Source organism: Jaculus jaculus, chromosome 1 (assembly GCF_020740685.1).
Source record: "Jaculus jaculus isolate mJacJac1 chromosome 1, mJacJac1.mat.Y.cur, whole genome shotgun sequence".
Lineage (NCBI taxonomy): Eukaryota > Metazoa > Chordata > Mammalia > Rodentia > Dipodidae > Jaculus > Jaculus jaculus.
Window position 1 is genome coordinate 215,122,409 of NC_059102.1, and position 14,615 is coordinate 215,137,023.

Here is a 14,615-nt window from a genome sequence, read left to right on the forward strand (position 1 = left end):
TCTGGCCTTGAACTCACAATCTTCCTGTTTTATGCTCCTGAGTACAAGGATTACAAGAATACACCATCACATCTTGCTAAGATCATTAAAAATATGATCTAGTCAAGCTAACCAGAAAATCCATGCACATTTATAGTAGTATTATAATTCATTCTCCTCAGATTCAGTAGAGAAGGACTTGAGAAAACAGAAATGGACTTTCACCCAAGTAAGAAGGCTTAGCAAAGAAAGCAAAGCTTCCCTTGTATAAAAATCTTGGCTATAATAAATTACAAAATGCCCTCCATGTATATGAAATGGTGGTACAATATATTATAGGTTCTTCTAACCAGTCATTTAGTGCATAATTGCTCTACCCACTGGAGTCCCCACATTTTCTCACCAATGGTAGAAGTTCTGTCACTCACATACAGTGAATATGAAGGTAGAATATCACTTCTTGGATTCTTGCATTGTTGTGTGTATGATATGTTATGTGGATATGATGACTCAGAAGAATAATCTAGATTTGCTTTGGATCAATTAAAAGGCACGTGAGCACTGGCAGGTGTCAGAGTTTTCTCAGGCGCTGTAACAAAGGCTTTGGCTTGCAATGAAGGGCAGTGCCAGTCTGAGTACATCATGTGACTAGCAGTGCTTTGATCTACAATGAATTTGATTCATAAACCAAAATCAAGAGTGCACAGGTCAAAAACTCATTGCAGAGAATTTCCATAAATCACACTATACCTTAGATGGAGGGATCTTGTTGCCCACTCACTGCACTCAGCCAATAGGTTCTGGGTCTGATGGCTCACTTTCCCTTCAAATAGCAGTTCCTCAACTTCCCAAAATAATTGTTGTACCTTCTGGGAATTTGCTTTGTCAAATTCCTGAAACAGAGATGCACATTTAGACACTCCATTAAAAGTTACAGAACTATGGACTTCACAATGATATCTACAAATAAAAAGAAAACTATTACATGTAGGGGAATAAAATAGGCAAAAAAGGAATGTGGGATTTATCATCAGACATACCAGTATGCCAATTTTTATTTTTCTGAGCAGTGGCACCTTATGGTAGATAGAGATAAATTGTACACCATGAGTTATGAAACTTATTTTCAGTATCACATAGATATATTGCATGTATGGATATAGACATCCTCTGGATGCACAGACTTACACAAACAAGTATGCATAACATGCTCTTCACAAAGTTGAACCTGATGCACCTAAGCACACCTGCAAGGCGCCCTCTCTCTCTCTCTCTCTCTCTCTCTCTCTCTCTCTCTCTATCTCTCTCTCTCTTCTCTTTCTCTGTTTCTCCCCCTTCTCTCTGCTTCTCCCCACCCCCCATGATACCAGGCAAAAAGAAATGACTTTGGGCCTGGAGAGGTGACTTAGTTGTTAGGATGCTTGCCTATGAAGCCTGGTGACCCAGGTTCAATTACCCAATACCCACATAAGCTAGATGCACATGGCGATGCATGCATCTGGAGTTCATTTTCAGTGACTAGAGACCCTGTGTACCTTTTCTCTCTCTCTATCATAAATAAATAAATTAATTAAACCTTCATAAGAAATGGCTTTTGTATAAAAGGCTATTGACCTTCTTTTAATCAATGAATTAGAAAAATACATTTTCTTAGTTATTCTAAAAGGTGTGGCTATTAGAGTAAGGCAAGGAAGTTAATTGTTATTTTCTATAGGGTATTAATATTTTTCTAACTTTATAGCAGATTTTGAACTGTATCTGCAGTGAACGGCTGGGGTATGGATGAATAAAAAAACTTAGAAAATAAATAAAAAATTAAGGTACAATATAATTTAAATTCTGCAAATGGAAGTAATAAGAATCTCCCCAGCTAATTTTAGGAAGTTTAAACAGAAAGAATCCCAAAATTTGTAGATGAACCCCTAGCTCTCAGCCTTCTTCCTAGAGACATGCCCATGAGAAAAACTGGAGTGTGTGGAGGGGTATGGAAGTGAACTGCAAAAGGGCGGGAGCAGGAAATTATTGATCATAAGATAGAAGTCTCATTTTGCTTCAAAAGTCTGAGGGAGACTGAGCTGACGGCTAAGCAGACCTGACTTCACCACTCTACCTACCACCTCTTATGAGAAAAATTGCTCTAAAAGAAGAAGGTTGGGATGCGCTGTAGGCAGTGCAAAGAACAGATCATACAAAAAGAACTAAAAACAGAATATCCAAAGAATATAGACCAGACACTTCCTTAACCTTTTGGACTTTAGAAAAGCTTCAACCCAGGAGGCTGGGAACACATTGGTGAGAAGGAAGGAGCCTGGGGACACTGAGGGGTGAGAGGAAGGAGTCTGGGGACACTGAGGGGTGAGAGGAAGGAGTCTGGGGACACTGAGGGTTGAGAGGAAGGAGTCTGGGGACACTGAGGGTGAGAGGAAGGAGTCTGGGGACACTGAGGGGTGAGAGGAAGGAGACTGGGGACACTGAGGGTGAGAGGAAGGAGTCTGGGGACACTGAGGGTGAGAGGAAGGAGTCTGGGGACACTGAGGGGTGAGAGGAAGGAATCTGGGGACACTGAGGGGTGAGAGGAAGGAGCCTGGGGACACTGAGGGGTGAGAGGAAGGAGTCTGGGGACACTGAGGGGAGAGAGGAAGGAGTCTGGGGACACTGAGGGTGAGAGGAAGGAGTCTGGGGACACTGAGGGTGAGAGGAAGGAGTCTGGGGACACTGAGGGTGAGAGGAAGGAGTCTGGGGACACTGAGGGTGAGAGGAAGGAGTCTGGGGACACTGAGGGGTGAGAGGAAGGAGTCTGGGGACACTGAGGGGAGAGAGGAAGGAGCCTGGGGACACTGAGGGGTGAGAGGAAGGAGTCTGGGGACACTGAGGGGTGAGAGGAAGGAGCCTGGGGACACTGAGGGTGAGAGGAAGGAGTCTGGGGACACTGAGGGGTGAGAGGAAGGAGTCTGGGGACACTGAGGGGTGAGAGGAAGGAGCCTGGGGACACTGAGGGTGAGAGGAGGGAGTCTGGGGACACTGAGGGGTGAGAGGAAGGAGTCTGGGGACACTGAGGGTGAGAGGAAGGAGTCTGGGGACACTGAGGGGTGAGAGGAAGGAGTCTGGGGACACTGAGGGGTGAGAGGAAGGAGTCTGGGGACACTGAGGGTGAGAGGAAGGAGTCTGGGGACACTGAGGGGTGAGAGGAAGGAGCCTGGGGACACTGAGGGTGAGAGGAAGGAGTCTGGGGACACTGAGGGTGAGAAGAAGGAGTCTGAGGACACTGAGGGGAGAGAGGACGGAGCCTGGGGACACTGAGGGTGAGAGGAAGGAGTCTGGGGACACTGAGGGTGAGGGGAAGGAGTCTGGGGAAACTGAGGGGTGAGAAGAAGGAACCTGGGGACACTGAGGGGTGAGAGGAAGAAGTCTGGGGAAACTGAGGGGTGAGAAGAAGGAACCTGGGGACACTGAGGGGTGAGAGGAAGGAGTCTGGGGACACTGAGGGTGAGAGGGAGGAGTCTGGGGACACTGAGGGGTGAGAGGAAGGAGTCTGGGGACACTGAGGGTGAGAGGAAGGAGTCTGGGGACACTGAGGGGTGAGAGGAAGGAGCCTGGGGACACTGAGGGGAGAGAGGAAGGAGTCTGGGGACACTGAGGGTGAGAGGAAGGAGTCTGGGGACACTGAGGGGTGAGAGGAAGGAGTCTGGGGACACTGAGGGGTGAGAGGAAGGAGTCTGGGGACACTGAAGGGTGAGAGGAAGGAGTCTGGGGACACTGAGGGGTGAGAGGAAGGAGTCTGGGGACACTGAGGGTGAGAGGAAGGAACCTGGGGACACTGAGGGGAGAGAGGAAGGAGTCTGGGGACACTGAGGGGTGAGAGGAAGGAGTCTGGGGACACTGAGGGTGAGAGGAAGGAGTCTGGGGACACTGAGGGGTGAGAGGAAGGAGTCTGGGGACACTGAGGGGTGAGAGGAAGGAGTCTGGGGACACTGAGGGGTGAGAGGAAGGAGTCTGGGGACACTGAGGGGTGAGAGGAAGGAGTCTGGGGACACTGAGGGTGAGAGGAAGGAGTCTGGGGACACTGAGGGGTGAGAGGAAGGAGTCTGGGGACACTGAGGGGTGAGAGGAAGGAGTCTGGGGACACTGAGGGTGAGAGGAAGGAACCTGGGGACACTGAGGGGAGAGAGGAAGGAGTCTGGGGACACTGAGGGGTGAGAGGAAGGAGTCTGGGGACACTGAGGGTGAGAGGAAGGAGTCTGGGGACACTGAGGGGTGAGAGGAAGGAGTCTGGGGACACTGAGGGGTGAGAGGAAGGAGTCTGGGGACACTGAGGGGTGAGAGGAAGGAGTGTGGGGACACTGAGGGGTGAGAGGAAGGAGTCTGGGGACACTGAGGGGTGAGAGGAAGGAGTCTGGGGACACTGAGGGGTGAGAGGAAGGAGTCTGGGGACACTGAGGGGTGAGAGGAAGGAGTCTGGGGACACTGAGGGTGAGAGGAAGGAGTCTGGGGACACTGAGGGGTGAGAGGAAGGAGCCTGGGGACACTGAGGGGAGAGAGGAAGGAGCCTGGGGACACTGAGGGTGAGAGGAAGGAGTCTGGGGACACTGAGGGGTGAGAGGAAGGAGTCTGGGGAAACTGAGGGGTGAGAGGAAGGAGCCTGGGGACACTGAGGGGAGAGAGGAAGGAGCCTGGGGACACTGAGGGGTGAGAGGAAGGAGTCTGGGGACACTGAGGGGAGAGAGGAAGGAGTCTGGGGACACTGAGGGTGAGAGGAAGGAGTCTGGGGACACTCAGGGGTGAGAGGAAGGAACCTGGGGACACTGAGGGGTGAGAGGAAGGAGCCTGGGGACACTGAGGGGAGACAGGAAGAAGCCTGGGGACACTGAGGGGTGAGAGGAAGGAGTCTGGGGACACTGAGGGGTGAGAGGAAGGAGCCTGGGGACACTGAGGGGTGAGAGGAAGGAGTCTGGGGACACTGAGGGGTGAGAGGAAGGAGCCTGGGGACACTGAGGGGAGAGAGGAAGGAGCCTGGGGACACTGAGGGTGAGAGGAAGGAGTCTGGGGACACTCATGGGTGAGAGGAAGGAACCTGGGGACACTGAGGGGTGAGAGGAAGGAGCCTGGGGACACTGAGGGGAGACAGGAAGAAGCCTGGGGACACTGAGGGGTGAGAGGAAGGAGTCTGGGGACACTGAGGGGTGAGAGGAAGGAGCCTGGGGACACTGAGGGGTGAGAGGAAGGAGTCTGGGGACACTGAGGGGTGAGAGGAAGGAGCCTGGGGACACTGAGGGGAGACAGGAAGAAGCCTGGGGACACTGAGGGGTGAGAGGAAGGAGTCTGGGGACACTGAGGGGTGAGAGGAAGGAGTCTGGGGACACTGAGGGGAGAGAGGAAGGAGTCTGGGGACACTGAGGGGTGAGAGGAAGGAGTCTGGGGACACTGAGGAGAGAGAGGAAGGAGTCTGGGGACACTGAGGGGTGAGAGGAAGGAGTCTGGGGACACTGAGGGGTGAGAGGAGGAGTCTGGGGACACTGAGGGTGAGAGGAAGGAGTCTGGGGACACTGAGGGGTGAGAGGAAGGTGTCTGGGGACACTGAGGGGTGAGAGGAAGGAGTCTGGGGACACTGAGGGGTGAGAGGAAGGAGTCTGGGGACACTGAGGGGTGAGAGGAAGGAGTCTGGGGACACTGAGGGGTGAGAGGAAGGAGCCTGGGGACACTGAGGGTGAGAGGAAGGAGTCTGGGGACACTGAGGGTGAGAGGAAGGAGTCTGGGGACACTGAGGGGTGAGAAGAAGGAGTCTGGGGACACTGAGGGGTGAGAGGAAGGAGTCTGGGGACACTGAGGGTGAGAGGAAGGAGTCTGAGGACACTGAGGGGAGAGAGGAAGGAGTCTGGGGACACTGAGGGTGAGAGGAAGGAGTCTGGGGACACTGAGGGTGAGAGGAAGGAGTCTGAGGACACTGAGGGGAGAGAGGAAGGAGTCTGGGGACACTGAGGGGTGAGAGGAAGGAGCCTGGGGACACTGAGGGTGAGAGGAAGGAGTCTGGGGACACTGAGGGGTGAGAGGAAGGAGTCTGGGGACACTGAGGGTGAGAGGAAGGAGCCCGGGGACACTGAGGGGTGAGAGGAAGGAGTCTGGGGACACTGAGGGGTGAGAGGAAGGAGTCTGGGGACACTGAGGGTGAGAGGAAGGAGTCTGGGGACACTGAGGGGTGAGAAGAAGGAGTCTGAGGACACTGAGGGGAGAGAGGAAGGAGCCCGGGGACACTGAGGGGTGAGAGGAAGGAGTCTGGGGACACTGAGGGGTGAGAGGAAGGAGTCTGGGGACACTGAGGGGTGAGAGGAAGGAGTCTGGGGACACTGAGGGGTGAGAGGAAGGAGCCTGGGGACACTGAGGGGAGAGAGGAAGGAGTCTGGGGACACTGAGGGGTGAGGGGAAGGAGTCTGGGGACACTGAGGGTGAGAGGAAGGAGTCTGGGGACACTGAGGGGTGAGAGGAAGGAGTTTGGGGACACTGAGGGGAGAGAGGAAGGAGCCTGGGGACACTGAGGGTGAGAGGAAGGAGTCTGGGGACACTGAGGGGTGAGAGGGAGGAGTCTGGGGACACTGAGGGTGAGAGGAAGGAGTCTGGGGACACTGAGGGGTGAGAGGAAGGAGTCTGGGGACACTGAGGGGAGAGAGGGAGGAGTCTGGGGACACTGAGGGGTGAGAGGGAGGAGTCTGGGGACACTGAGGGGTGAGAGGGAGGAGTCTGGGGACACTGAGGGTGAGAGGAAGGAGTCTGGGGACACTGAGGGGTGAGAGGAAGGAGTCTGGGGACACTGAGGGGAGAGAGGAAGGAGCCTGGGGACACTGAGGGGTGAGAGGAAGGAGTCTGGGGACACTGAGGGGAGAGAGGGAGGAGTCTGGGGACACTGAGGGGTGAGAGGGAGGAGTCTGGGGACACTGAGGGGTGAGAGGGAGGAGTCTGGGGACACTGAGGGGTGAGAGGGAGGAGTCTGGGGACACTGAGGGGTGAGAGGAAGGAGTCTGGGGACACTGAGGGGTGAGAGGAAGGAGTCTGGGGACACTGAGGGGAGAGAGGAAGGAGCCTGGGGACAGTGAGGGGTGAGAGGAAGGAGTCTGGGGACACTGAGGGTGAGAGGAAGGAGTCTGGGGACACTGAGGGGTGAGAGGAAGGAGTCTGGGGACACTGAGGGGTGAGAGGAAGGAGTCTGGGGACACTGAGGGGTGAGAGGAAGGAGTCTGGGGACACTGAGGGTGAGAGGAAGGAGTCTGGGGACACTGAGGGGTGAGAGGAAGGAGCCTGGGGACACTGAGGGGTGAGAGGAAGGAGCCTGGTGACACTGAGGGGTGAGAGGAAGGAGTCTGGGGACACTGAGGGGAGAGAGGAAGGAGCCTGGGGACAGTGAGGGGTGAGAGGAAGGAGTCTGGGGACACTGAGGGTGAGAGGAAGGAGTCTGGGGACACTGAGGGGTGAGAGGAAGGAGTCTGGGGACACTGAGGGGTGAGAGGAAGGAGTCTGGGGACACTGAGGGGTGAGAGGAAGGAGTCTGGGGACACTGTGGGTGAGAGGAAGGAGTCTGGGGACACTGAGGGTGAGAGGAAGGAGTCTGGGGACACTGAGGGGTGAGAGGAAGGAGTCTGGGGACACTGAGGGGTGAGAGGAAGGAGTCTGGGGACACTGAGGGGTGAGAGGAAGGAGTCTGGGGACACTGAGGGTGAGAGGAAGGAGTCTGGGGACACTGAGGGGTGAGAGGAAGGAGTCTGGGGACACTGAGGGGTGAGAGGAAGGAGTCTGGGGACACTGAGGGGAGAGAGGAAGGAGTCTGGGGACACTGAGGGTGAGAGGAAGGAGCCTGGGGACACTGAGGGGTGAGAGGAAGGAGCCTGGGGACACTGAGGGTGAGAGGAAGGAGTCTGGGGACACTGAGGGTGAGAGGAAGGAGCCTGGGGACACTGAGGGGAGAGAGGAAGGAGCCTGGGGACACTGAGGGGTGAGAGGAAGGAGTCTGGGGACACTGAGGGGAGAGAGGAAGGAGTCTGGAGACACTGAGGGGAGAGAGGAAGGAGTCTGGGGACACTGAGGGTGAGAGGAAGGAGTCTGGGGACACTGAGGGGTGAGAGGAAGGAGTCTGGGGACACTGAGGGGTGAGAGGAAGGAGTCTGGGGACACTGAGGGGTGAGAGGAAGGAGTCTGGGGACACTGAGGGTGAGAGGAAGGAGTCTGGGGACACTGAGGGGTGAGAGGAAGGAGTCTGGGGACACTGAGGGGTGAGAGGAAGGAGTCTGGGGACACTGAGGGGTGAGAGGAAGGAGCCTGGGGACACTGAGGGGTGAGAGGAAGGAGTCTGGGGACACTGAGGGGAGAGAGGAAGGAGTCTGGGGACACTGAGGGTGAGAGGAAGGAGTCTGGGGACACTGAGGGTGAGAGGAAGGAGTCTGGGGACACTGAGGGGTGAGAGGAAGGAGCCTGGGGACACTGAGGGAGAGAGGAAGGAGTCAGGGGACACTGAGGGGTGAGAGGAAGGAGTCTGGGGACACTGAGGGTGAGAGGAAGGAGTCTGGGGACACTGAGGGTGAGAGGAAGGAGTCTGGGGACACTGAGGGTGAGAGGAAGGAGTCTGGGGACACTGAGGGGTGAGAGGAAGGAGTCTGGGGACACTGAGGGTGAGAGGAAGGAGTCTGGGGACACTGAGGGTGAGAGGAAGGAGTCTGGGGACACTGAGGGGTGAGAGGAAGGAGTCTGGGGACACTGAGGGAGAGAGGAAGGAGTCAGGGGACACTGAGGGGTGAGAGGAAGGAGTCTGGGGACACTGAGGGTGAGAGGAAGGAGTCTGGGGACACTGAGGGTGAGAGGAAGGAGTCTGGGGACACTGAGGGTGAGAGGAAGGAGTCAGGGGACACTGAGGGGTGAGAGGAAGGAGTCTGGGGACACTGAGGGTGAGAGGAAGGAGTCTGGGGACACTGAGGGTGAGAGGAAGGAGTCTGGGGACACTGAGGGTGAGAGGAAGGAGTCTGGGGACACTGAGGGGTGAGAGGAAGGAGTCTGGGGACACTGAGGGGTGAGACGAAGGAGTCTGGGGACACTGAGGGGTGAGAGGAAGGAGTCTGGGGACACTGAGGGTGAGAGGAAGGAGTCTGGAGACAGTGAGGGGTGAGAGACAGGAGACTGGGGACACTCAGGGGTGAGAGGAACAGCCTGAGGACACTGATGGATGAGAATGCGGGAGGGCTAGGAGATAAAAGCAAAAGTTTGTATAGAACTTTGGGGAAAATTCCCTAAACAAATTCTTCAATTTTTATTTTCAAAATTATTCTGTTATTTGAATTATTTGACAAGTTTTTATCATGAATCTCCAGGTATAGTTTACCATAAGAAAGGTACATGTAACATGAAGATAGGTAGGGTTGCAGGTGGAAAAACAAACAATACCTAAGACTCAGGGCCATGAAATTATGAGTGATTTTAGTCTTTCTCTATGTTTTAGAATTGTTATATTCTAATATAACCACACATACATATATATATCGATGGACTAACTACATATATGTATATATACATATATATGCTTATTATATATGCTTAGATAATGATAAATTTTTTGAACATAGGAAAGCAGTCTATGATTATAAACAATAAACATAAGGCAATTGAAGCAATTCTGAAACATACATCATCTCTCCAAGAAGAAATTGAGCTCCTTTCTGTAGAAAAGTCAGGGGTAGTACTCTGTGTGGAAGGCCACGAGTTGTGGGCATTGATGGGATTGGGGCTCCCACTGGATGACAAAGATGATGAGGATTCGCTGCAGGAAGAGCACAAGCCACAAAAGAACTTTTACTGGGAAGAGACCTACTATAAGTCAAACAGTGGCAATGGTATAACTTCTCCAGACCTACCTCCTCTTTCTTTTCTTATTTGTTATTTTTGTATGTAGGGCCCTGCTCTAGCACAGGCTACCAGTCTCAGGGTGGCCTCAAACTTAGAGATCTTCCTACCTCTGCCTCCCAAGTGCTGGGACTAAAGGCATGGGCCACCATGCCAGGCCTACCTCCTCTTTCTTTATTTTCTTTTTCTTTTGTATTAATTAGCTTTGTATTCAGCAAATACAGTCAGTTTGGTACCATTATTAGTCTCATCCGTTACTTACCCCCTCCCTTTGGCCCCTTCTTGTAGAGTTATATGGGTCATGCATTGTGGAGTTAGCACTCAGTTATGGGTAGGATAAATGTCTCTGCTTTAATCTTACTTGTTCACTTCACAGTGCACTGATTTTAAAATACTTTTGCAATGCATCATTTTTACTAAATAAGTAATAAAGCTACATGCTACTTTTGGACATTTGTGGTAGTGATCACTGATTTTGTTTCTTGTATGCATTGTACATTCTTACCAGGCATATGTATCAATGGCTTTCTGTACATTTCTTGTAAAGTTTGTAGGTAGAGGATCTTTGCTTTTCACAGGAAAACTATGCTTTCTCGATCCTTCTGACAGTCCTCTTCTGAAAAATAAAGTGAAACGAGAAGTCTCCCTAATGTGATAAGATTTTATTCATTGAAATTATTAACTTCTTTTTCATAGACTTGCTTCTCATCTCCTAAGTATGCATGTACACAGACACTCCACGTTCCCAAGAAACTAAAGCCTAAGACCTTGCCATTTTAATTTGTCTTAAACTTTACCAGTAGCCTACATGAATATTCATTTGAACTAGAAAAAGTATTAACAATTGCATATATTCAGCCAGGGAATGAAAATTGCTCAAAATAGATGGTAGTATTTCAGACAGAGCCTTACTCCAAAACACAGGGGTGACATGAACTTCATGTTGTCCCTTAGCCAGGCTTTTGTACTCACAGAACCCCATGAACATGCAAATGAAGGACCACTAATCCCATGCCAATTCTGAAAAACATTATTTTCTTTCAAATCCATGGAGCCAAACATCTCACTTTACTATTGTTGTCTCCTATGTGTTGTGGGCTTTCAAAGGTTGTGAGACATTAAATTTTAATTGAGAATTAGAATAAGTACCTAAACTTTAAGTAAACAGCTAAACCTGCGTGACACACTTGAGGTTAATCATTAAATGTCCTCAATGAATCTCTAGAAACATTTACTTCCTTCCCTGCAAAATATCTTCCCAGCACTTAATAACTAACTACTTTGATTTTCTGTTTGTTGGAAATCATGATTCCTCATACAAATAAAGTAATGAAATAAAGTAAAATAAAATCTGACAATATTCCTAACACCTTTTACAATTACACTCTGTTTTTGCTTTTAATTAAAATGGTACCTAGGGCTGGAGACATGGCTTAGTGGTTAAGTGCTTGCCTGTGAAGCCTAAGGACCCCAGTTTGAAGCTTGATTCCCCAGGACCCATGTTAGCCAGATGCACAAGGGGGTGCATGCGTCTGGAGTTCATTTGCAGTGGCTGCAAGCCCTGGTGCACCCGTTCTTTCTTTCTCTGTCTCTATCTTCCTTTTTCTTTCTCTCTCTGTCACTCTCAAATAAATAAATAAAAATGAACAAAGAAAATTTTTAAATGGTGCCTAATTCTCAACATTTCTATCCTTTATTTATGCATGTATATTACTCTGTAGCAAAGGAAATAATAATAAATAGTGAATAAATGTCATGTACAATGGAAAATAACCAAATTGTGATTTTTTCCCTGACTTTACTACCTGTATATTGTTCATGACACACCTGCATATATGCATGTTAAAATGTGTGTGGATGTACGTGTATGTGTGGGCCATTATTTCCCATTTACATTATGATTAAAGTTTCAGATACATACAAAAGTCTTTATAAACTAGTTAACCAAAAGTCAAGCCCACCTGTTTGAACATCAAGATGTATAAAGTTAGATATGAGCTGACGTATTGCTGAGAAATAATTGTGATGTTTTAGGCCAGGACTGGTTCCAGAAATGGAGTCACCAAGGACCTCAGGATGGGAACAGACATAAGGAAGTTGGATTATCCACATTCCTCAAGAAACCACCTAGCCATCCTTGCCTAACAATGCCCCAAGTGTAAGTCACCTGGTCACTGATCTGGTGCCACACCCTAGCTATCTTAGATCTCCCTTAAAGGAGACTGTCTTATTCAGAGGTAGGGTCTTGCTCAGGCTGACCTGGAATTCACTATGTGGTCTCAGAGTGTCCTTGAACTCATGGCGATCCTCCCACCTCTGCCTCCCAAGTGCTGGGATTAAAGGCATGCAGAATGAGCTGGACATGGTGGCGCACACCTTTAATCCCAGCAGAGGTAGAAGGATCAGTTTCAGTTCAAGGCAGTTTGAGACTACATAGTGAATTCCACGTCAGTCTGAGCTACAGAGTAACCCTACCTTAAAAAAAAAAAAAAAAAAAAAGCAGCATAGTAGGCTTTGTGGCAGTTTGCTATGCGCAGTGAACTGAGTCCAGGGCTCATGAGTACCAGGCAAGCCCACTACTATGGAACTTATCCCCAGCAAGGATGGGGTTTTGGATTGTGTGGCAAATACAGTAGAGGCCCTTCAAGGGCAGCCAGGGGAAAGCAGTTCTTCCATTACCAAGACTTCGACCTTCGGACCTCGATTAACTTGAAGCCCAAGAAGCAACCAAACTCTTTAAAGATTGGTGAAAACATCTCTGTGTTGTTTTGATTCAGGAGTTCCTATAAACGTAAGTGTCCTGAATGATAGTCTCTCCAGCTGATGGCAATTGGAAATTAATGCCTCCTGGAGGCAGTGTATTGTTGGAGGCTTATGGGTGTGATGGCCAGTGTCCCCTTGCCAGTGTTTGGCACACTCTCCTGTTCCTATTGTCCACCTGATGTTGGCCAGGGGTGATGTCCACCCTCTGCTCATGCCATCGTTTTGCCCCGTCATCATGGAGCTTCCCCTCGAGTCTGTTAAGCCAAAATAAACCTGTTTTATTTCCCCCCCCCCAAAAGCTGTTCTTGGTCAGACGATTTCTGACAGCAATGCGAACCTGACTGCAACAATCACCTTATTAGGGATAAGACAAAAGCTTTTCACAGTAAGAAACCTTGTCACTTGTGAAGGCCAAATAATCCAGAGCGCCACAATTTCATGAATGAATATAGGAAATCCAGATCAGATGGATTCCGCCTTTGCAGTCAGGAAAAACAAAACATACAAAAATAGGGCAGGACAGAGAGCTGGGTCCAACCCCTCCTGTACGGGGCGAACTTACCCAATCACAATCAGCCCCAGGGTCTGGCTGGCTTCAGGGTGGCCAGGCCCTGCGCCCCGATGCCTGGGCGCCCGCTGTTTCCCTGCGGGGGCCGCTAGCGGGCCAGGGGCGGCGGTGGCTCCCCGCGTGCCCAGTGCGCCCCGAGCTGCGCTCGTCCAGCCCGTGCAGCGGGGCGGCGCCGGGGAACCGCGGAGTTGCAGCGGCGCGGCCAGGGGCGCTACCCGCCCTATCTGCGCGGCCCACGGGCGCGGCGGCCGCTCCTTCCCTCCCCGCCGAGGCCGGGCTCCAAGGAGGCTGGCGACGCCCCCTGGCCGTCTGACCCCTCCTTCCTTCCCCCGCAGCCTGGCACTCCGCCTGGGCCTGCCAGCGCCGCTTCCGCCTAACCTAGCGCCCTCCGCCCCTTCCCGCAGCTCCAGCCCGGACCTCCGGGAAAGCTTAGTCACCCCATCTCCCGGGCCAGATTTCTCTAACCAGTGACAGCAGCTTTGGCCCCCGGCTGCTTAGCCTCCTGGGGGCCACCCTAAGTTCCCTTCTGGAATCTGATTTTCCCAACCTTGGTGTTTCCAGTCTGATGTCTTCCAAGTAGCATTTCAGTTTACCAGAGAAAGGCAGAAAAGTATAGGATTTCACCTCCCCACACACCCATCAAAGGGGATGCAGGGGGTCGGGGGGGCAACCAGACTCCAGAGCTGATGAAAGCAAGATCCGTTATTCAGTAACAGGAGCTTCAGGTCCAAGGATAGAACGTCTTGGTTTTCAGTCTGCAAATAGATGCTTACTGCCATTCTCTAGAAGTTTTCTGTTTTGTTTTTTGTAGTTGTTTTGTTTTTTCCCTAAACCAGACCATGTCATTGTTGTCTAGGTCAATGGGTCATTCCCATGTTTTTGTTTGGTTGTTGTCATCTTTGAGACACAATTTCTCCCTGTAGTCCAGTCTGCCCTGAAACTCATCATGTAGCCCAGGTTAACCTCAAACTAGCAGCAATACAATTGCTTCAGTCTTCCAATAGCTGGTATTACAGGCATGAACCACCACGCTTGGCTTAATATGTGCTTGTTTCAGTTTGGTGTCACACAGCTACACCAGGATCAGAGTCACTAGACTCTACAGTGTGTCACATAAATTACCAAGTCATTGATGTCATAAACTAAAAGAAACAGGATGTGGTCCCTGAAGTGAAGTACATTCCCCAAGGTGAGTTTTCCAGGGCAGGCACTGCTCAGGGCATTGGTTTTCAATAATTACAGTTAACAAAGTGGCTGGTGGTAAATTCCCTAGTCTTGTCCTACCCAGCCCATCATTCTCCTTTGAGATGTAAGCATCTGTTTGAACAAGTATAGAGAACCCACCAATTCCCCCTCTCAGCACCTTTCTGCTACACAGGTGTACCATGTATGTCTGAGAAATACACCTTATTCATTTTGAAAGGACATTATC

The 14,615-nt window shown here is 51.1% G+C and overlaps 1 protein-coding gene across 4 annotated transcripts in view; it reads right to left on the reverse strand.

Moving 5' to 3' along the window:
- Positions 1–14,615, reverse strand: part of Fam149a (family with sequence similarity 149 member A) — a 73,610-nt gene that overhangs the window by 25,755 nt on the left and 33,240 nt on the right. For all 4 annotated transcript variants that reach the window (XM_045133113.1, XM_045133121.1, XM_045133109.1 and 1 more), the window contains exons 2-4: positions 10,358–10,468; positions 9,637–9,769; positions 730–872 (exon numbers count right to left, since the gene is read on the reverse strand). In XM_045133113.1, the coding sequence (XP_044989048.1) occupies positions 730–872; positions 9,637–9,769; positions 10,358–10,468 (387 nt within the window). The remainder of the gene's footprint in view (positions 1–729; positions 873–9,636; positions 9,770–10,357; positions 10,469–14,615) is intronic.